The following is a 24,394-nucleotide window of genomic DNA, read 5'->3' as shown; positions in this document are numbered from 1 at the left end:
CTACAGGAGGTTTGTGAAGGGATATGGATCCATTGTGACAGCCCTCACTGAACTCACCTCCAAGAAAATGCCCAAGAAAGTGAACTGGACTGTGGAATGCCAACAGGCCTTTGACACCCTGAAACAAGCAATGTGCTCAGCACCAGTTCTAAAAGCTCCAGATTATTCTAAGCAGTTCATTGTGCAGACAGATGCCTCTGAACATGGGATAGGGGCAGTTTTGTCCCAAACAAATGATGATGGCCTTGAACAGCCTGTTGCTTTCATTAGCAGGAGGTTACTCCCCAGGGAGCAGCGTTGGAGTGCCATTGAGAGGGAGGCCTTTGCTGTGGTTTGGTCCCTGAAGAAGCTGAGACCATACCTCTTTGGGACTCACTTCCTAGTTCAAACTGACCACAGACCTCTCAAATGGCTGATGCAAATGAAAGGTGAAAATCCTAAACTGTTGAGGTGGTCCATCTCCCTACAGGGAATGGACTTTATAGTGGAACACAGACCTGGGACTGCCCATGCCAATGCAGATGGCCTTTCCAGGTTCTTCCACTTAGAAAATGAAGACTCTCTTGGGAAAGGTTAGTCTCATCCTCTTTCGTTTGGGGGGGGGTTGTGTAAGGAAATGCCTCCTTGGCATGGTTGCCCCCTGACTTTTTGCCTTTGCTGATGCTATGTTTACAATTGAAAGTGTGCTGAGGCCTGCTAACCAGGCCCCAGCACCAGTGTTCTTTCCCTAACCTGTACTTTTGTATCCACAATTGGCAGACCCTGGCATCCAGATAAGTCCCTTGTAACTGGTACTTCTAGTACCAAGGGCCCTGATGCCAAGGAAGGTCTCTAAGGGCTGCAGCATGTCTTATGCCACCCTGGAGACCTCTCACTCAGCACAGACACACTGCTTGCCAGCTTGTGTGTGCTAGTGAGGACAAAACGAGTAAGTCGACATGGCACTCCCCTCAGGGTGCCATGCCAGCCTCTCACTGCCTATGCAGTATAGGTAAGACACCCCTCTAGCAGGCCTTACAGACCTAAGGCAGGGTGCACTATACCATAGGTGAGGGTACCAGTGCATGAGCATGATACCCCTACAGTGTCTAAACAAAACCTTAGACATTGTAAGTGCAGGGTAGCCATAAGAGTATATGGTCTGGGAGTTTGTCAAACACGAACTCCACAGCACCATAATGGCTACACTGAAAACTGGGAAGTTTGGTATCAAACTTCTCAGCACAATAAATGCACACTGATGCCAGTGTACATTTTATTGCAAAATACACCCCAGAGGGCACCTTAGAGGTGCCCCCTGAAACTTAACCGACTGTCTGTGTAGGCTGACTAGTTCCAGCAGCCTGCCACACTAGAGACATGTTGCTGGCCCCATGGGGAGAGTGCCTTTGTCACTCTGAGGCCAGTAACAAAGCCTGCACTGGGTGGAGATGCTAACACCTCCCCCAGGCAGGAGCTGTGACACCTGGCGGTGAGCCTCAAAGGCTCACCCCTTTGTCACAGCCCAGCAGGGCACTCCAGCTTAGTGGTGTTGCCCGCCCCCTCCGGCCACGGCCCCCACTTTTGGCGGCAAGGCTGGAGGGAACAAAGAAAGCAACAAGGAGGAGTCACTGGCCAGTCAGGACAGCCCCTAAGGTGTCCTGAGCTGAGGTGACTCTAACTTTTAGAAATCCTCCATCTTGCAGATGGAGGATTCCCCCAATAGGATTAGGGATGTGACCCCCTCCCCTTGGGAGGAGGCACAAAGAGGGTGTACCCACCCTCAGGGCTAGTAGCCATTGGCTACTAACCCCCCAGACCTAAACACGCCCTTAAATTTAGTATTTAAGGGCTTCCCTGAACCTAAGAATTCAGATTCCTGCAAACTACAAGAAGAAGGACTGCCTAGCTGAAAACCCCTGCAGAGGAAGACCAGAAGACGACAACTGCCTTGGCTCCAGAAACTCACCGGCCTGTCTCCTGCCTTCCAAAGAACTCTGCTCCAGCGACGCCTTCCAAGGGACCAGCGACCTCTGAATCCTCTGAGGACTGCCCTGCTTCGAAAAAGACAAGAAACTCCCGAGGACAGCGGACCTGCTCCAAAAAGACTGCAACTTTGTTTCAAGGAGCAGCTTTAAAGACCCTGCAATCTCCCCGCAAGAAGCGTCAGACTTGCAACACTGCACCCGGCGACCCCGACTCGGCTGGTGGAGAACCAACACCTCAGGGAGGACCCCCGGACTACTCTCCGACTGTGAGTACCAAAACCTGTCCCTCCTGAGCCCCCACAGCGCCGCCTGCAGAGGGAATCCCGAGGCTTCCCCTGACCGCGACTCTCTGAAACCTAAGTCCCGACGCCTGGAAAAGACCCTGCACCCGCAGCCCCCAGGACCTGAAGGACCGGACTTTCACTGGAGAAGTGACCCCCAGGAGTCCCTCTCCCTTGCCCAAGTGGAGGTTGCCCCGAGGAAGCCCCCCCTTGCCTGCCTGGACTGGATCGCCTCCTTCCTCGTAAACCGCTCCCAAAGAGTCTACCTCCCTCCGTTTCGCTCAGAACCCACTGAGATCATCTGCGGCGTACCTCAAGGCTCATCACTCAGCCCGACACTCTTCAATGTCTACATGAGCCCCCTCGCTAACATCGTACGCAAGCACGACATCATCATCACCTCCTACGCCGACGACACCCAACTTATACTCTCCCTCACCAAGGACCCCGCCAGCGCCAAGACCAACCTACAAGAGGGTATGAAGGACGTCGCAGATTGGATGAGGCTCAGCCGCCTAAAGCTGAACTCTGAAAAAACTGAAGTCCTCATCCTCGGCAACACCCCGTCCGCCTGGGACGACTCCTGGTGGCCCACGGCCCTCGGCACCGCACCGACCCCCGCAGACCACGCCCGCAACCTCGGCTTCATCTTGGACCCCCTTCTCACCATGACCAAGCAAGTCAACGCCGTGTCCTCCGCCTGCTTCCTCACCCTCCGCATGCTCCGCAAGATCTTCCGCTGGATCCCCGCCGACACCAGAAAAACCGTGACCCACGCCCTCGTCACGAGTCGCCTGGACTACGGCAACACCCTCTACGCTGGGACCACCGCCAAACTCCAAAATCGCCTGCAACGCATTCAAAACGCCTCAGCCCGCCTCATCCTCGACGTACCCCGCAACAGCCACATCTCCGCACACCTGAGACACCTGCATTGGCTCCCAGTCAGCAAAAGGATCACCTTCCGACTTCTCACCCACGCACACAAAGCCCTCCACGACAAGGGACCGGAATACCTCAACAGACGGCTCAACTTCTACGTCCCCACCCGCCCCCTCCGCTCCTCTGGCCTCGCACTCGCCGCCGTCCCTCGCATCCGACGCTCTACGGCGGGTGGGAGATCTTTCTCCTTCCTGGCGGCCAAGACCTGGAACTCCCTCCCCACCAGCCTCAGGACCACCCAGGACCACTCCGCTTTCCGGAGACTCCTAAAGACCTGGCTGTTCGAGCAGCGATAACCACCCCCTTTGTCCCTAGCGCCTTGAGACCCGCACGGGTGAGTAGCGCGCTTTATAAATGCTAATGATTTGATTTGATTTGCCTGCAGCGCTGAAGAGATCCGTTGATCTCTCATAGACTAACATTGCAAACCCGACGCTTGTTTCTACACTGCACCCGGCCGCCCCCGCGCTGCTGAGGGTGAAATTTCTGTGTGGGCTTGTGTCCCCCCCGGTGCCCTACAAAACCCCCCTGGTCTGCCCTCCGAAGACGCGGGTACTTACCTGCAAGCAGACCGGAACCGGGACACCCCCTTCTCTCCATTCTAGCCTATGCGTTTTGGGCACCACTTTGAACTCTGCACCTGACCGGCCCTGAGCTGCTGGTGTGGTAACTTTGGGGTTGCTCTGAACCCCCAACGGTGGGCTACCTTGGACCAAGAACTGAACCCTGTAAGTGTCTTACTTACCTGGTAAAACTAACAAAAACTTACCTCCCCCAGGAACTGTGAAAATTGCACTAAGTGTCCACTTTTGAAATAGCTATTTGTGAATAACTTGAAAAGTATACATGCAATTGAAATGATTCAAAGTTCCTAATGTACTTACCTGCAATACCTTTCAAACAAGATATTACATGTTAAATTTGAACCTGTGGTTCTTAAAATAAACTAAGAAAAGATATTTTTCTATACAAAACCTATTGGCTGGATTTGTCTCTGAGTGTGTGTACCTCATTTATTGTCTATGTGTATGTACAACAAATGCTTAACACTACTCCTTGGATAAGCCTACTGCTCGACCACACTACCACAAAATAGAGCATTAGTATTATCTCTTTTTACCACTATTTTACCTCTAAGGGGAACCCTTGGACTCTGTGCATGCTATTCCTTACTTTGAAATAGCACATACAGAGACAACTTCCTACAGAAAGTCTGCAACAAAAATGGTAAAAACAACTAAAAGACTTTAGATAGACCATATTTCAGGTGCGGAGTTAAGGAAAAAAACTACAAGTACTTACTTAAGGAAAACAGTGGTGGGCAATTAGATTGGGCACTTAACTTGGGTGAAGAATGCTGGGAGACTTAACAGTATCGTGATCCTGAGCGTTTGTATTCCTTTAAGCAAGCTGGCTAGTAAAAATAAATTGAATTTGTAATCATTAAGTTATTTGGCTAAAACCACTATAGTAAATGTCAATGGCACACTGACAAATCGTCAAGACCTAAGACAGATCGCTCCCATGAATACTTTTACATCAGAAGGATAACTTTCACAAGTAAAAGAGAGGGTGCATACTATACTACACACATCAACAATTTAAACTCATTAAAGGCCAGACTTAAGAGGCGTATTCTGATTTAGGAGGGGTGTGCGTGATTTTGCCACGTCAGCAGAAGGATATGTTCCACTCTCTGACCGTGACATGGGTCTAGAGCCCGCCACAATTAGATTTTCTGCCATGCACACTCATATCTTAGTGCCTTCAGAAGAGCTGCCACCACAGCAGCACCTCTGAAGGCACTTAACTTTGCAATCGGGAGCGATGTACAATGCGACCGCATAGCAAAGTATTTTGTTTATCAAAATCAAACTCCAACATTAAGAGTTTGTCGTTGAAAAACAAAAAAATTATGGCCATGAAGCACTAGACATTTTTTCCCCACTGTGTAGGGGTCATTCATCCTATATCCTGTTCAGGACCACCAGGCTCACCTTTGAGGTCAGAAACAAGAAAAAAAATACATCTGAACTTCTGTTGTCAATAGAGTAGATAGTCTGATGCCCACTGACAGACAAACCAATGTCAGTCAAGAAGTCTGTCACATGTTAATGTCAGCATTAGCATAGCAGCTAACTCTACAATAAACAGAGTGGGAGAACCATGGATTTGGCTGACAAGGTATTCCACCAAGTTTGCAGCAAAGCACTACATTCACCTTAGTCAATTTAAGTTAAAAAATCTTTAATACCCAACAACCCGAAACCTCATATTATATGCAGAGTTTGATATCACTTAATAAAAAGAAAATAAGAGGAAACAGGAGAACAACAAACTACATCCTGCATTAAAATGGTGGCCATTTTCTATACATTATGATGGGTTGCATAATTTTCTTTATTTCCTATCTTCCAGTTATCTGCCACAACTCTCGTAAAGATCTTGATGTCTAATATCATTAGTCTCAGAAGTGCATCTTAAAGCTGAAGAACTGGGTTGAACATCCAAAACACGGGTTTCTTCCACTTGTACACTATTCATCATGCCAAGATCGATATCTATGCCCATTTCATCAACATTCGCTGAATCAATCTTATCACTTCTTCCTCGCTCATTCTCTTTCACAATTCTGTTAAGAGTCAACAAGTTTCCATCATCCAGCTTAACATAGGATTACCTTATGTAAATAGTTCTGTGAATAGAGGAGAACTTTTTTTTAACACTTTGGTAACATGGCTTTGATTTTTTGATCTTAACCCAATCACCTCTGACAAGGTTAGAATTCTTAACCAAACCATTTTTTATAGACATGCAACAGTTTGCTTTTCATTTGTTAACTATGCACATTACTTTTAGCTTTTTCATACATCGCAGGATCAATGCAATTTGATAAGTGTGTGTTAACCGTAGATCAGATTGTGGAACGTCACTTCAGTATTTCAGAAGCTGAAAGCTCTACTGGGTGTGAGGTGTGATGATAAACCCACCGTTTCTCTTTAAAATAAAAAAACTTTTAACACATTCACTTAACAATTGTCATATAAGTTACTTCAACAAACTTTACAGATTCTCTCAGCAAGGTAATTTCTATTGGGTGAATATTGAAGAGTACGTTTGTGTAGTGTGCCTCACCTTTGAAGAAAATCAGGCATCTTGAATGAAATCATTTACACCGCATTATCCTCTGTAAAAAGATTCCCTTTAAAAAAATGCTAAAAACTCTTCTGTATTAGTTTCTTGGATGAATTTACACTCTACCAAAATGGATAAAATAGACTGGAATTAAAATATGTCTACAACTGGAACCTAACGTAATGTAGCCCTAAACAAATCCATAGTGAGATGCTGCCAGGAACTAGTCTGCGTTAGCACAATTAGTGTAATTCTTCACAAAATTACTTTTCATGACAACCATATAAGGCCACAATACATTTCTCTGATTAATTTCTTAGTGCTGGGTTTCTCCCAAATGACCTTTGTGTGCAAATTTGAAGGATTCAACAATAAGATCTTCTGGGGGGAAGCATTATATACCCTTTAAAAAGAACATCTCCTTCCTATCACATGCAGCTATCAGTAAATACATGCCCAGCTACATGTGAATACGAGACTGTTCTGCATCTGCTTGTGCCCTATAGGCTAAACAAATATATATGAGTGTTTGTTTTAAAGATAAAGATGTTTGATAAAAACTGTTCTGTTTCTGCTTGTGCACTACATGCTGTTAAATCACATTATTGTTCGTTTTAAAACAAAAACTGATGTAGCTGTTAATCTGAGCCAGTGCCAGAGTGCATGCAACATCCACTATTCAATCTAAAAAAGATCTTCTTGCTCCTTGTTGCAGACATTCCTTATTACCAAACTGCCTGTTCCTCTGCTTTCGCTACAGAAATGCACAGGCAGACTAACTTACTCTCGCCTATCTTACAGATATTTACAGTGTCACACGTATTTCAGTCTCCAAATCTTCATAATTTCACAAAATCTCCATTTTGTTACTGCCCCAGCCGGTGCTTCATGATGCAGAGTTTCAACCAGCCATCTTTATTTCTGGGAAATTCAGGTGAAGCAGGTGAGGTGGGAAACATGGTTTTAATTATTATCCAATGGCTATTGATGGCAATATATTTGATGCGGATAGAAAAAAACACTATCAGTAAACTTTCTAAGAAGAGAACCTTAGAATGTATTCAAGTGTTTACCAAGATTTACACACCTATTTGCACGGCAGCTGGCATCTAGAATGATTTTGTGGAAGCCTTGTACAGGATGGAACTGCATTTCAAGAACGATCCTCATTTAGTAATAGGAAAAAAAGCTATCCATGACCCAGCATGTCAACGCCATCTCCTCCTCCTGCTTCAACACCCTCCGCATGCTCCGAAAGATCTACAAATGGATACCCACCGAAACCAGAAGAACAGTCACCCAAGCCCTCGTAAGCAGCGAGCTGGACTACGGTAATGCCCTCTATGCAGGAACCACGGCCAAACTCCAGAAGAGGCTGCAACGCTTCCGCACGCCTCAACCTGGACATCCCCCGCCACATCACAGACCACCTGAAAAACCTACACTGGCTCCCAGTCAACAAGAGAATCACCTTCAAACTCCTCACCCACGCTCACAAAGCACTGCACAACACCGGACCAGAATACTTTAACAGATGACTCTCCTTCTACACCCGACCCGGCATCTCCGCTCCGCCAACCTCGCAACCGTCCCACGCGTCCGCAGAACTACAACCGGCAGTAGATCATTCTCGCACCTTACCATCAAAACGTGGAACACTCTTCCCACCCACCTGCGCCAGACCAAAGACCTCCTTACCTTCAGGAAAATTCTCAAGACCTGGCTGTTCGAGCAGTAGCAGCACTTCACCCCCCCTTTCTCCACTCCTCCCATCCTCCGTGCTTTGAGACCCTCACAGGAGAGTAGTGCGCTTTACAAAATTGATTGAGTTCTATACAAGATATCAATTGCTAAATGAACAGAGAATCCCAAGTTGGAGAACTAAGACTGTTAGCACCTCAATGTGAGTACGATGATACAATAGCTCTTTTTATTAGGGATCAAATTGCTGAACACTGTTGCAACAAACAAAAATACGAGAATAATTATTAAGGCATACAAATCCTTTATTGAGGCATATGAATCTTTCCTTTAAGGAAACAATCGATTTTGTCAAAAGTATGGAAATATCCATACGGTCTGCCAAGGAGAGAGACGACGACAAACCACTAATGAATTACAATTTCAACAAGTCTGAAAGCTACTGTTACGGCTCTAAGTTGCACACTGCAATTCACTAGTTTTATTGAAGGGAAGGAGCCTTGGAACCAAATGTTGCAACCGCTCAACTACTTTTCACTCTCCCCAGTTCCAAGGTAAAGATAGTACGAGGGAATGAACAACCAAGACGCAAGGACAGCAGACATGAGGACATTAAGACACATGAGGAAGACATGCAGGAGGCCACCACAAGCTAAAGGGATTATGAGAGCAACAAATCAACAGGTAAAATACCCTAAATTACTACAGTCTCAGTATGTGTTGATTATGGAATTCTACATAGTATTCATTTTATTTACACCAAATAAACCAAATGATGACACGGTCCTACCAAGCTTATGCTAGCAGAGGCCAACTCGAAGACATAAACCTGCTACTTTTTCCTGCACGAGTGCATGTACTTCTGATGCCAAATACAGCACCCATTAGGAGTCTGCTCCTGGTGGCACTTCTGATGAACAAGTGAAACGTGTTCTCTTTATTTAACTTAGGGCTGTGAAAACCTTTTCACTATTCAGGAGCCATACAATTGGCAATGTCCCTTGTTTTTAGGTCTGGCTAGACCGCTTTAGGTGTGTGACAACATATCATGTCACCACATGCTCAAAAGCATAAAAACATACAGAAAGGAGCTATGACGCGACACTTTTCAACCATAAGCTTGTTTGACTGAGATCTCTTCAGATTCTATCCAGATAGGGTGGCAGTCACAATCTGGAAACAGCACACAGCATTTCACTTAGTCCCTCTCAGTTACTGCATCCAATGAGGTATAAGGGATCGTGTTTTGAAAGTCGCACATAGCCAACTTCCTTGACCACTGGGGGAGAAAGGCGCTAGCAGCAGCAGCAGCACCATGGAGCTGGTGTGAAAACCTAACTGTGAAATACAGAGCTGATGCGCATTTGTGGTTGGCAAGATACCAGAAGGCGCGAGTCTTGCCAATCACAATATAGAATACTGGCAACCAGGAATGCAAGTATTCAATTTGTTCAACAACAAAAAACATATTTTTCTACGCAACGCAATTTATACATCTACCACCAGGTGATGTGCAAGACGTTCCACTTTGTGACATGGCCTAAACGCAGACTCTACAACTCGCATGGCGTACTCACCATGGTGGCTGAATTCAATGTCCCTGCATGGTTTCTAACACATGCAGCTGCAACCCACTCCTGCCTCTGCAGAAAGTCTCAAGACTCCTGTAGTTCAGACTGTAGTTGCACAGCAGCAGCTCCCAGGCAGAGGTACCAAACCTGCATGCTGCGGTGCAGAACCTCCCACTATCCTTGGGCTGCGACACACCAACTTCATGATGTCTGTGCTGCTTGCACCCAAATCTCTCCTCCCGCAGATTCAGTAGCCGACTTCTACTTCTGATCACTTACAAAGAGCTGCCTGGGCAGTGTCTTTGCTGCAGATGATACCACATAGGAGTCCATTTTTTTGTAGTTAAAATCTGCAGATAAAGCAGCAGATAACAGACTAAGTAGCAAATGCTGCAAATATATATTTATGTAAAAAACACCGAGGCCTCGCAGTTGCATAATTTCAGTGGCCCTGGTCATTGGACAACCCAGTAAATTAGTAGCTGAAAGTACTGGGGGTTTGCTCCTTCGGAATTTGGTACTGGACCAATGGGAGACCTTAAAAGGAACGGTAACATACATAACCATATATACATGGGATTAAAGCATTTTTTGTGAAGACAAAGCAGGTTATAGGTAGGAATAGTTCCTCCTCCTGTTATAATAAAGCATGTAGAAGTGCGAGGAGTGCACTTACTGCCGCAATTAAGCATCAAGATAGAATGCGAATACAAGCTACGAGGGTGTCATTCAAAAACGCTCTTAAAGAAGCAAAAAGGAGCATGGGAATGTGGGAAATGGTAGGATTGCTGGTTGCAGCCAAACAAGGGGACCATCGTCCCTTTTGGAATATAGTGTCCGCGGGGCACCAAGAGGGGTAATGCCCTATTGAGAATCATGTTGCTGCCTCAGAACGGGTTGCACATTTCTTCACTTTGTATTCTGTGCCGGGAGAACCTATTGCCCCCCTAGAGTGATCCATAAGGCTCAAAGATAGCAAGATTGAGTGGTGTGAGTGAATGTGTGGCAATTCCCCCTGTTTTAACCCTGGAAATAAGTGCAGCGATTAAGAAGATATAGCACCAGGGCTCGATAAAATTCCGGGAGATTTGTACCTAAATGAGATTGACATTTGGAGTCCATACTACGTGTTGTATTTTAATACCTATCCCCTCATCTTGGGCAAGGGCAGAAGGAATACCAATTTTTAAAGAGGGTTCTCGACTCCTCCTGTTAAACTATAGGCCTATGAGCCTTGTAGACGGTTCTCAAAAGCAGTTCAGTCAGATTATCTTGGGTAGGCTTCAGGAGTAGCTGACTGTGAATGAGATATTGAATCCCCCACAGGCTGGTTTCCAGGAACGCACCTGCATTGTAGATCAAGTGTTTCGACTCCTGCTATTGTTTTGGAAAACAGTGGTGCTGGGGGTGGTCAACTTTTTGTAGTATTTGTAGGCCTAAGGTCTGCGTTTGATCTGGTGCCCAGACCAACAGTCTGGCAGGTACTAGCTGATATTGGGGTTCCTAACTACCTCTTGGACACTAACATTAGGCTCCATGAACATAATTATGCCCAGGTTAGATGTGGCCAACTGGGAGAACTGACCAACCCATTCTGTGGAAATAAAGGGGTCAGACAGGGCTGTGTCCTTGCCCCTACTCTTTACACATTATATGTTAACAATCTAGTAGCCGACCTAGATCAATGTGAGAGTGATCCCCAAGCCTGGCAAACATCAAGGTCCCCACCCTCATGTTTGCAGACGACATGCTTCTGCTCTCCAAATCACCAATGATTGTTTTGATTGCTTCTGCAGACAGAGGGGCTTGGAAATTTACATGGGTAAAACTGAATATGTGGTATTAAATCCTTGCCATGCCACAAGATCTAATCCCACGTTAAAGGGAACCCCTTTGGTGTTTGTGCACACCTTTGATTACATTTGAATCACATTAACAGAGCAGCAGCTAGGCTTCCCACCCACACTGCATGGCGTAAGCCTCAACTTGAGCAATGTACTGGGGTGGGGGAGCTGGTGAAAATGCACAGAGGCACCCAATCCTATCCTATATCACTGGTGATTCAAATTTACAAACATCAGGCTCTATATGGCGCAGAGTTATGGGGCCATTGGGATGTGTCTGCCCTGGTGGCAGCTGAAAACTGATTTTTGCACCAATGGATGGGCCTCCCTACTAGTACCCCTCTGCTACCTCTCAGGTTAGATATGGGGCTCAGACCAATCTCCAAAGGAACTGGAGAGGGACCCATCCTGTATTGGAGAAGGATATGGGTAACTTCTGAGTAATGCTTTTATCGACAGGGCCTAGAAGAAGTTGTACATATCCCAAGATCAGGCAACATTCCCTGGATGAAGTATGTAAGACAGACTCTTAAAATGATGTAGAATGTGAGATTGTGGGCTGTCCCTTGGAAGCCTGTGCGACAGTGCTTAATTTGTGCTTGATGTTTCTGGTGCAGGCACCTGCACTTATTTTTGAGGGCTGGCACTTATTTTTCTGCCTCAAGGATTTACTGCAAGCAAAAGACACATATGAGAAAGACGGAGGAAGAGAAAAACGGAAAAGAGTCACAAAGGGAGAAAGCTGCAAGAGTGTGCTGAAGGGGCAGGGAGTGGCTGTAAATGGATTAAAGAGGACCGAGAATGCTTCAGAATTACGCTGCCTCAGTATTCCGTGTACGTGTTTAAGAGGAGGGCTTTGGGCACCGGCACATTTTCATTTACAAATTAGGCACTGCTGTGCGATCACCAAACTATCCATCAAGTGCAACTACTGGCAGTATAAAAAGAGAACCCTGCAGGGACAGTCTACATTAGGCAAATTAACTGATGCCTTCATTATGATGGAAGAATTTTAAGAAGCGCAGTACTTATAAAAGACTGAACCTGTAGCTATCAGGAAGCTGTTTTTGCAATTCTGATGTGGGACTCTTCCACATCTATTAGTTACTGCTAAGTGGTCATTCAACCTGGGGACAGTAGACTGGTTGTGCTCTTCTTGTGGATCCATCAAGGAAACGGTTGAGCATGTTCTATTTTTTTTGCCCAGTCTGAGTTGCAGGAAAAAATGGATCATACCAGTGTGCCGAAACATAGGTGTCAGGGAACATAAGGAGGTGCTACGAATCCTGAAATCTGACACTAGGCAATGCACAATCTTTGTTGTCTTACTGTATTTGTTACTGATGTGGAGAATAAGGCAAAAGTTGAGTTCCCAGCAAACTGACCCTGGCACTTCTGAGGTATTTTGTGTTCACTAAATATTCCTCTCCTTAAAGACTATAGCACTTCATTTGAATGACGGGAATAAAATAAGATGTTAGTGTCTTATCGTGATATCTGCACGAACTGTTTAGCTGCCACATTGAAATGAAATTTTTAAAGCACTTTTTTTTAATAATGTATTAGATTGGAAATATTTTTATTTTATATGTTTTATTGCTCTTTAGATTTTATCATTGGTTGTGATCTTAACATGTACTTTTATGGCAATGTGCCAAAATAAACTTGACTTGGCGGGGGCAGCAACAAAGAGATTTAACTGAGTCGATAATGGCAAGAGACCACTGATGCTCTCCAAGGAATTGGTGCAACCTCATTGCACGTTACAGTTAGCCTCAATTGCAAGAAGTCTTTCTGCCAAGAATCTATTCTTCCCTGTCCCACTCTTGCAACTCAAAGTCCCTGGATCAATTCATTTTAAGCGAAGGTACTGCGGACACTGGTGAAGCTCTGGCATAGTATGGAAGCACCTGTGTGGCATAAACAGAAACTGACTGACACTGATTGAGAAGCAATATGTCTGTATTTTGAGGAACTACGCAGCAGGGGTATGCTGCACTGCTACTCTTTTTTGTGCACTACTACAGTGCAACCATTAAGAGTGAAAGTTATGGGAGACATCCCAGCAACGTGGAACAGAAAAGAAACATTTCCACAAAATTGTCATCCCTTTTAGAACGCTTTGTCGGGTTTCACTGTTTACTGAAATTGCAAGCAGAAGCAGTGTGTGAATCTCAAGCAGAAGGGCTGCTATCAAGTGAATCATGGTGCTGCGCAAATAGAGGTTTCTTTGAAACAGCCTGATCAAGTGCTCAGTGTCAGCTGTTACCATTAGTGTAGAGGGGGAAACTCAGGGCTCTGCTTCACTTTATTTTGCTAATGACTTGCACTGTGAGGTATTACTCACAAACTACAGCATTATTTGACAAATGTAACATTCTTGTGCAGAATGAGCTTAATGAGTGACACTCCATGCATGTAAGACAGTGTCTGGAATGCTGTTGTTTCACGTGTTTAGTAGGGTCTGCTCTAATCCTAATCCTGACAGAGCATGTAGTTGCTAGGGTGACTCCTCCATTAGGGTGGAGGAGCGTTGCTTCCTGCCAGGCAGCTGCACACCTTGTACCAAAAAAAACGATAATAAACTGTGTTTATTATCGTTTTTTGGTATAAGAGGCGGGCCACAGGCTGTGACGAGAACTGAAGGGGAGTGCGCATTTATATTTGGCCAGCTGTCTCGGACCGGCCAAACACACATGCGCAATACGCTCTGTCCAGCCCAGCAACACAGTTGCCTGGCTGGAGAGAGCCTGCACAGGCTTCCAGTCTGCATGGAATCACCCTGGCTGGGTGCTCCCAGCCAATCCTTACGCTGCTTTGAACAGTGTCAGGATTGGCCGCAGCGCAGGCTGGGAGCCTGTGCCTGCAGCTTGTGATGGAGGAGCAGATGGAGTGGTGCGGCGGCGATGGAGCTAACTTTTTTTTAAAATTATTTTTAATTTAATTTTGATTCTCCCCACCCCCACCGCGTGCCGCCCCTTCTGCTTGCCGCGAGCCCCGACTGTGTATTGATTCAGTGCGTATATTATCAAGGTGTGTCTGCCCGCTAAGGAAAGGCACTGGCAACGCCCACTCTAAGGCTACATATAGTGTAACAGGAATCACAACTCATTACCCTCATAAAAGCAACTCAGACATCATCAAATGTAGGCACCCCGATACACTTACTGTTGGGGATGCAGTACTGGGAAGTATGGATCATTCTAAACCCCTGGTAGAAAGAATGCTTATTGAGAGGCTACGCCAATTATATATGCTGAACCTACTTAAACTCCAATGATTAGTGAGCCAGGCCTTTACTTTTGACAGTCCTTTAACAGAAACACACACCACTAGTGTGTCAAACAGGATTCAGTACTTTCAATTATAACCTAATGTGATAACACAGGTTGAGAAACAAAAGATTGTGTGTAAAGAAAGAATTAAAATGTAGACAGACAAAATAGAGTCTACAGAACTACAATTCAAAGGTGTGACTGAGTTCATTCTTCTACAGTGTTGCTTTTTTAATTAGCCTATAGGTTTAGCTTTGCTGAACTAACATGCCTGCACATTACCACGTTAAAGCCAGACCAATTGCCTTTGCCAAAGCTTGTTTTAAAAGGAAAGATTTGTTGTGCTCTCATAAACGAAATCTCCTCAAGGTAGTCCGGAGAAGTAGACAGTGCAGTTACACAAAATTTGAGGCTTTCTTGAAGCATCGGACCAGACTGGATGGGATGCAGGAAGTGAATTCATGTGACTCACATACGAACGACATCATTTCTGGACTTATATCACATCAAACAAGTGAAATACAAGAGTCATACCTCTACTGGAACAGGATCTAACCCAGCACAGTTCTCAATGCATTTGTCGTAGACTAATCTTAGCTTCCTGAAGAGTACTGACAACTGGCGGAGATGTTCTTGCAGCTTTCCCAGCCTGTCCTGGTATGTCCCTGTGTGGTACGTTACACCATTTGGCAGCTTAAATTCCAAATGAACAAGACAGCGCATGAGAAACAATCATAAGATGAAAGAAATCATAAAGTCAAAGCAAAACACCGTTGGTATAAAAGTTGTAGACATAATTAAACCATAAACACAATACAATAAACATTGTTCACTGAATAGCTCTCGCATATTGGGAGCACTCACTAGTGGGTGAGAATTTTATAAGATATCCAGTGTTTATTAGACTTAGACATTCACAAATCACTACTGAATCTAGATGTCAACAGAACGAACTGGGTAAAGAACATAACTCAATAGTTAAGGTATTATGCCAGTAAGGGCCTACCTGGATGGAATACACCCTTTGTGGTTATTTCAGTTGATGTGAATGGTTACTAAACAATTGCTACAAACCAATTCTTACCAGGGCCAAGTGTGGAAAAAATGGCAAAATAACTACAAGAAAATAAAAAATGTATGGTCACGCTAATTTCAAGCAATGTTTTCACATACAGCAGAATGTAATGATTGGCCTACACTGGTACTAAACTCATTCAAGAACAAACTCGACAATACGGTCCCAAATTTAGAAACAAGGTTGTTTATAAGAATTACTTTTACAAGAAAGCATTGGTTTCATATCATCATATTTTTCTCTCAGTCATTAAGAGAATATTTTGCAACTTTTATAACCCACTCATTAAAATAACTTAATTTGAAAACTCTACGCAAGTCAAAGGGATGAAACATGAATCTTACTTGGAGGCTGCAAACACATAAACATGTAATTTTAAGGTACAATATCCAATTGTAAGAAATTGGGTTGTTAGTTGTGAAGGATGTGTGTCCCTCACTAGAAATAAGTCTGCCATTTTCCTTTTACTGGGAAGTAAGTACCCCATTGTAGCACTTTACTCTCTCAGGGTAACAAAGCAGAGCAGTCCAATTCTTACTTAGGAGAGGTGGTGTGGGCTGGTACCCCCAGCTCATTAGAATTCACCAACACCCAAATCATTGTCCATTCACTGCTTTTTCTTATAAAAAAGAAAAGTACCTTAATGCACACACAAGACTTAACACTATACATTAAGTACAAACATAGACAATCAGGTAGATGGAAATATCCGGGGTGACACCCTCAGGACAGCTCATATCCCCAGCAAGCCCTATAGCCTTCCTCACAACTCCCTCCACCCCCCATCTCTACTAGATGCAATTTCAGACTCTAAGCGAGAAACATTATCGATAGGAAAGACTTATTGGTTTTGTTAAGGGCCACAACATTAGTAAAAGCAGAAAAAGTGTTATAATTCAGCATTACAGCACCACTGACGTCCATGGAAATAGTACTAACTCTCAACAGTATTCATTAGTCAAACCTAACATTGCCAACCAGCAACATTGTCAATTAAGCATTACGTTGAATAATGTGCCACAGAGACTTATTTGTACTTCTAGTAAGCGGCTGCAGCAGTTTTAGGACCAACCCAACAGGAAACTAGAAATACTTTACTCCTGGAACCCATAAATTGGGGGTCATGGTGTGGCAACACGCACACTTACTTTTTAAAACCTCTGCTACAAAGAAATTGGTAACAAGGAAAAATGCTACACTAAATATGTTCTTGTTGAATTTGTCGCAAAGGCTGCATTTTAAAATATCTCATGGGATTAAGGCACCTGCAGCAGAAAGCTCTGTGTGCCCAGTAAATCTCAGGGAACATTAATAATAATGGTAAGCTAATTGGAGGTTAATGCACTTGCTGGATAAATATATGTTGTGTCTAGTCACGGTTTTGATTCAAAGTAGCAAAGAGGGTTAATGTGTCTTCTGAAAATCACTGTATAACATGCAGATTTTATATAGATAGGTAAGTGAATTACTGCTCTTGACATAGATCCTTTTATTACTTGTGGTTCATAAATTACAATCTTTACAATATAGCACAGTGAGCTATGAACCGACATAAAGGATCTGCAAGCAAACTGCAAGGCATGGGTTTAGAACCATATTGTAACTTCTCAACCTATTATAAGGCTGCTACTAAGGGTTTCTTTGGGTAATAGTAAAGTCTTATTAGTACAGACAACCCCAAACACAGCATTAGGTTTTAAATCCTGACTGAGTTTCTCTTAACATACAATGCCTATCATTAAATCCGATGAGTCAGTAACACACCCAGAAATCCTCACTGTCTTAAGTAGCATCTTGTACATTGATCTGCACAGTTCTATGATCTATTGTCAAAGTATAATGTGCCTGGGTGATGTAAAGTGATCAGACACCCTACACTGAGCTGGGTAGCAATATAAAAGATTTAAATAAAAAAATGACAAATACTATTTAAATTGTTGTTTGTGTAAATACTCTTATAGACCGATATATCTTACATTCTTATCGTGCATGACCAGTGACACAGGGACCGAACAAGGTGAAAGGCTTGCCTTAAAATCAAAGTTCTCTAAAGTACTTGTGAAGTGTAAAGCTAGGTGTCTTTGTTTCCTCTTCATTGGCGTCTATGTTCCAGCCAGGATTTGATTTGCCAAAAGGAGGGTTACCGGAGGAAGATGGCTGATGGCCCAGACACAGCTGAATTGTGTCTCACTGTTGGGATCAGACGATTTCTGGATCAAGCTCAATGGCAGCTCCCAGATCCGGATAGATCCCCCGTTATTCCAGCACTGGTGCCCACACTTAAAAAGCACCTACCCCAAGAGCTTCGAAACTGTCTCCCGGGGGCATTAAAGTAATGCACTGGCAGTCTTAGGGCAACATTTCAGCACAACCTCTTCAGGGGGACGGAAAGTGGTGCTGTGCCTATAGCCGACCCACTTAACACACCCACCGTTGGTGGTTCCCCTGTTCACTCTTGGGCAGCACAAAAAAATGTGCACGCAGGCTGTCACGTTTCATTAGAAAGTGCAATTTGAACGTGCTATTAATCTAAATACCCCACATTCGTATGCAACTGCCCAGTTGCAGCACTTAACCTTTACTGGGCATTGATCGAGGAGCTATTAAAATGAAAAGAGAACGGTGAGAATTTTTCTTATGGCCCTTCAATGCTCTTTCCCTCATAGCCTATTAGAGCACACGTTTTCCCCCAGAGTGTCACCTGCATGTTCCGCAGAAGCTGGAAGATCTCCATGGTGCGGCACACAATGTCCTGCACCGCTTCTTGCCCTATGCGGCACAGGGACGCTGTGTTGACTTCTCGGGCCGCTGCCGCAGCCTGCTGGGCACCCGGGAAGGGTCCCGATGCCAAACCGACGCCAGCTAAAGGTGGTGTTGCCATGAGATAGTGACTAGTTTCCCATTACACGAAAGACCCACTACGAGAGAATCACGTGACAAGCACAGAATTACAGGACACTACACACGCGCACTAGTTTATTAATCCGCGTCTCTGAATGGACGAAGTGTTTTGCGATTCCTATTTTCCATTAGTCCACTAATGTTGATAGGCGGGCCCATTGCGCTGGTTGGGGAAAAAATGTGGAGGGCGGGTCGGAGCTGTGCCCGAGCTAACCAACAAGCGGCACTTTAACATAATACACCACTGCACATGGTTTTCTACCAGGAAGAGCTGGAAGGCAGAGAATACATGTTCGCTTCGTTTGTGTTCTTTGTAGTTCTTGGTCAAAGCTTAGTATTTTCTTCAGAGTGGGCTGCTTTTTTGCTGCAAAAATAAACCCAAAGACTGTCTGGGCCATTTCAAACGCCCAAAGTATGCTGTTGCGGCCGGACCTGTCTCTTAAACAGCCGATATTTTCATGTAATTTTTAAATAGCGAACTTGACCCGAAGATATTGAAGAGCTTTATCTGCGCCCCCGTAGCTGCCAAGTTTTCAGTTAGCTTATATGTGACATGTTTATATTTCCTAGGTGATTGTGCGTGACATTTGTGGCTTACACAGTGGAACACCTTTTGCTCGTCATAACATATTAAATTAGGTTGTAGGAAGCTGGCTCTGTATGTACTATTTCAAAGTAAGAAATTGCATGCACAGAGTCCAAGGGTTCCCCTTAGAGGTAAGATAGTGGCAAAAAGAGATAATTCTAATGCTCTATTTTGTGGTAGTGTGGTCGAGCAGTAGGCTTATCAGAGGGTAGTGTTAAGCATTTGTTGTACACACAGGCAATAAATGAGGAACACACAGGCCAATAGGTTTTTGTATAGAAAAATATCTTTTCTTAGTTTATTTTAAGAACCACAGGTTCAAGGTTTACAAACAATACTTTAAATGAAATGTATTTCACTTAGGAACTTTAAATTAGAAAAATAGCATATACAGTTTTCACACAAATGGCAAATAGCTATTTTAAAACTACAGGGAGTGCAGAATTATTAGGCAAGTTGTATTTTTGAGGATTAATTTTATTATTGAACAACAACCATGTTCTCAATGAACCCAAAAAACTCATTAATATCAAAGCTGAATATTTTTGGAAGTAGTTTTTAGTTTGTTTTTAGTTTTAGCTATGTTAGGGGGATATCTGTGTGTGCAGGTGACTATTACTGTGCATAATTATTAGGCAACTTAACAAAAAACAAATATATACCCATTTCAATTATTTATTATTACCAGTGAAACCAATATAACATCTCAACATTCACAAATATACATTTCTGACATTCAAAAACAAAACAAAAACAAATCATTGACCAATATAGCCACCTTTCTTTGCAAGGACACTCAAAAGCCTGCCATCCATGGATTCTGTCAGTGTTTTGATCTGTTCACCATCAACATTGCGTGCAGCAGCAACCACAGCCTCCCAGACACTGTTCAGAGAGGTGTACTGTTTTCCCTCCTTGTAAATCTCACATTTGATGATGGACCACAGGTTCTCAATGGGGTTCAGATCAGGTGAACAAGGAGGCCATGTCATTAGATTTCCTTCTTTTATACCCTTTCTTGCCAGCCACGCTGTGGAGTACTTGGACGCGTGTAATGGAGCATTGTCCTGCATGAAAATCATGTTTTTCTTGAAGGATGCAGACTTCTTCCTGTACCACTGCTTGAAGAAGGTGTCTACCAGGAACTGGCAGTAGGACTGGGAGTTGAGCTTGACTCCATCCTCAACCCGAAAAGGCCCCACAAGCTCATCTTTGATGATACCAGCCCAAACCAGTACTCCACCTCCACCTTGCTGGCGTCTGAGTCGGACTGGAGTTCTCTGCCCTTTACCAATCCAGCCACGGGCCCATCCATCTGGCCCATCAAGACTCACTCTCATTTCATCAGTCCATAAAGCCTTAGAAAATCAGTCTTGAGATATTTCTTGGCCCAGTCTTGACGTTTCAGCTTGTGTGTCTTGTTCAGTGGTGGTCGTCTTTCAGCCTTTCTTACCTTGGCCATGTCTCTGAGTATTGCACACCTTATGCTTTTGGGCACTCCAGTGATGTTGTAGCTCTGAAATATGGCCAAACTGGTGGCAAGTGGCATCGTGGCAGCTGCACACTTGACTTTTCTCAGTTCATGGGCAGTTATTTTGCGCCTTGGTTTTTCCACACGCTTCTTGCGACCCTGTTGACTATTTTGAATGAAACGCTTGATTGTTCGATGATCACGCTTCAGAAGCTTTGCAATTTTAAGAGTGCTGCATCCCTCTGCAAGATATCTCACTATTTTTGACTTTTCTGAGCCTGTCAAGTCCTTCTTTTGACCCATTTTGCCAAAGGAAAGGAAGTTGCCTAATAATTATGCACACCTGATATAGGGTGTTGATGTCATTAGACCACACCCCTTCTCATTACAGAGATGCACATCACCTAATATGATTAATTGGTAGTAGGCTTTCGAGCCTATACAGCTTGGAGTAAGACAACATGCATAAAGAGGATGATGTGGTCAAAATACTCATTTGCCTAATAATTCTGCACTCCCTGTAGACACAGTGCAATTTTCAACAGTTCCTGGGGGGGTAAGTCTTTGTTAGTTTTGCAGGTAAGTAAACCACCTACAGGGTTCAAAGTTGGGTCCAAGGTAGCCCACCGTTGGGGGTTCAGAGCAACCCCAAAGTTACCACGCCAGCAGCTCGGGGCCGGTCAGGTGCAGAGGTCAAAGTGGTGCCCAAAACGCATAGGCTTCAATGGAGAAGGGGTGCCCCGGTTCCAGTCTGCCAGCAGGTAAGTACCCGCGTCTTCGGAGGGCAGACCAGGGGGGTTTTCTAGGGCACCGGGGGGACACAAGTCAGCGCAGAAATTACACCCTCAGCGGCACGGGAGCGGCCGGGTGCAGTGTGCAAACAGACGTCGGGTTCGCAATAGGATTCAATGGGAGACCAAGGGGTCTCTTCAGCGATGCAGGCAGGCAAGGGGGGGGCTCCTCGGGGTAGCCACCACCTGGGCAAGGGAGAGGGCCACCTGGGGGTCGCTCCTGCACTGGAGGTCGGATCCTTCAGGTCCTGGGGGCTGCGGGTGCAGTGTCTTTACCAGGCGTCGGGTCTTTGAAGCAGGCAGTCGCGGTCAGGGGAGCCTCGGGATTCCCTCTGCAGGCGTCGCTGTGGGGGCTCAGGGGGGTCAACTCTGGCTACTCACGGGCTCGTAGTCGCTGGGGAGTCCTCCCTGTAGTGTTTGTTCTCCACAAGTCGAGCCGGGGGCGTCGGGTGCAGAGTGCCAAGTCTCACGCTTCCGGCGGGAAACGTGTGTTGTTTCAAAGATGCTTCTTTGTTTCAAAGTTGCAGTCTTTGTGGAACAGAGCCGCTGTCCTCAGGAGTTCTTGGTCCTTTTAGATGCAGGATAGTCCTCTGAGGCTTCAGAGGTTGCTGGACCCTGTGGAACGCGTCGCTGGAGCAGTGTCTTTAGAAGTGGGGAGACAGGCCGGTAGAGCTGGGGCCAAAGCAGTTGGTGTCTCCGTCTTCTCTGCAGGTTTTTCAGCTCAGCAGTCCTTCTCCGTCTTAGGTTGCAGGAATCTATCTTGCTGTGTTCTGGGAGCCCCTAAATACTCGATTTAGGGGTGTGGTTAGGTCTGGGGGGTTAGTAGCCAATGGCTACTAGCCCTGAGGGTGGCTACACCCTCTTTGTGCCTCCTCCCTGAGGGGAGGGGGGCACATCCCTATCCCTATTGGGGGAATCCTCCACTAGCACACACAAGCTGGCAAGCAGTGTGTCTGTGCTGAGTGAGGGGTCCTCAGGGTGGCATAAGACATGCTGCAGCCCTTAGAGACCTTCCCTGGCATCAGGGCCCTTGGTACCAGAGGTACCAGTTACAAGGGACTTACCTGGATGCCAGGGTGTGCCAATTGTGGAAACAAAGGTACAGGTTAGGGAAAGAACACTGGTGCTGGGGCCTGGTTAGCAGGCCTCAGCACACTTTCAAATCATAACTTGGCATCAGCAAAGGCAAAAAGTCAGGGGGTAACCATGCCAAGGAGGCATTTCCTTACATAGATGCTGTTGGACCTAGCTCTTTTTGCAGGATAACCCCCAAACTTGGTGCCTCCTTCCACCTATTTTTTTCAGACCAGTTTCTGTTGGCTTTATGACTCTGGGCACATTACCACTGCTAACCAATGCTAAAGTGCATATGCTCTGTGTAAATTGTACTGGCGATTGGTTTATCCATGATTGGCATATTTGATTTACTTATAAGTCACTAGTAAAGTGCACTAGAGGTGCCCAGGGCCTGTAAATCAAATGCTACTAGTGGGCTCGCAGCACTGGTTGTGCCACCCACATGAGTAGTCCTGTAAATGTGTCTCAAACCTGCCACTGCAGTGTCTGTGTGTGCAGTGTTGCACTGCCAACTCAACCTGGCAAGTGTACCCAGTTGCCAGGCCCAAAACCTTCCTTTTTTATACATGTAAGGCACCCCTGAGGTAGGCCCTAGGTAGTTCCATGTGCAGGGTGCTGTGTATGTTAAAGGTGAGACATGTACTGATGTGTTTTACATGTCCTGACAGTGAAATACTGCCAAATTCTTTTTTCACTGTTGCAAGGCCCATCTCTCTCATATGTTAACATGGGTGCTGTCTTGAACTATCCTTAAAGTGGAGTTTCCCTTTGAGAGCAGATATAGATGTGGAATTTGGTGTTCCTGAACTAACAATTTAAAAATACATCTTTTAGTGAAGATGGTTTTTGGATTGTTAGTTTGAAAATGCACCTTTACAAAGTGGGCATTTTCTTGCTTTAACCATTCTCTGACTCTGCCTGTTTATGGATTCCCCGTCTGGGTCAGACTGACAGCTGGGCTGTTGTGAATTCCCTATAGACAGTGACACAAAGGGAGCTGGAGTGTAGCCTGCATATCCTGATGAGCCATCTGGGCTAGAGTAGAAGGAGGAGTGATCACTTACACCTGAATTGGCTGTGCCTGCCTTCACACAATGCAGTCTCCAACCCCCTGGTGTGTGTGTCTGGATCCAGGCCTGGGCAAGGCAGGATCCTGTAAACAACAGAGACTTTCCTTCGAGGTTTGCCTACTTCAAAGGCAGAAAGGGGTATAAGTAGGGGACCCAAAACCCCAAACTTCAAGATCACTTCTGGATTCAAGAGAAACCTCTGCCAAGGAGAAGAGCTGAGGAGAAGGGCTGCCCCGGTCTGTGACTGTGCTTTGTTGGGCTATCCTGTAGTTTCTTCTTCTGTCTGTGAAAGGGGACAAAGACTGTACTTTGTTGCGCATTTCTGCTTGAAGAAGAATCTCCAAGGGCTTGAACTGAGCTTGCCTCCTGTTTTGAAGTCTCAGGGCCGTCAAAGACTTCCTCTGCCAGTACCTGGACTCTCTGCTGAGACTCCTGCCCTGCCAAATTGTGCCCTATCCCCCTCTATCTGTTGGCATTTACGCCAGGAAAGGTGAATGACTGCTGATGTCTGGCTGTATTCCCCACCTGCCTCTTTCGTTTGTATCTGTTGATGTCCCTTCTTCGGTTGTATGTTGTTACTAATGCATCACTGCCAGAAAGCTGCCCCGTGGTAATTTGGTACGGATCTTGTACCCAATAATGGAAGGGGAAATTTAGAAGGACAAACTGGATTGGAATGATTAATGTGTACCTGTCTGATTTCTCCC

General features: G+C 45.2%; 1 protein-coding gene across 1 annotated transcript in view; it reads right to left on the bottom strand.

Moving 5' to 3' along the window:
* The window catches only part of MED30 (mediator complex subunit 30), a 31,729-nt gene extending 12,987 nt beyond the window's left edge, over window positions 1-18,742 (bottom strand). Inside the window, exons 1-2 of the mRNA XM_069220650.1 lie at window positions 18,493-18,742; window positions 15,251-15,409 (exon numbers count right to left, since the gene is read on the bottom strand). Coding sequence (XP_069076751.1) covers window positions 15,251-15,409; window positions 18,493-18,672 — 339 coding nt within the window. The 5' untranslated portion in view covers window positions 18,673-18,742. The remainder of the gene's footprint in view (window positions 1-15,250; window positions 15,410-18,492) is intronic.
* Window positions 18,743-24,394: the final 5,652 nt, after the last annotated feature.

Source organism: Pleurodeles waltl, chromosome 2_2 (genome assembly GCF_031143425.1).
Source record: "Pleurodeles waltl isolate 20211129_DDA chromosome 2_2, aPleWal1.hap1.20221129, whole genome shotgun sequence".
Classification (NCBI taxonomy): domain Eukaryota; kingdom Metazoa; phylum Chordata; class Amphibia; order Caudata; family Salamandridae; genus Pleurodeles; species Pleurodeles waltl.
This window is presented reverse-complemented; position numbering and strand designations above follow the sequence as displayed.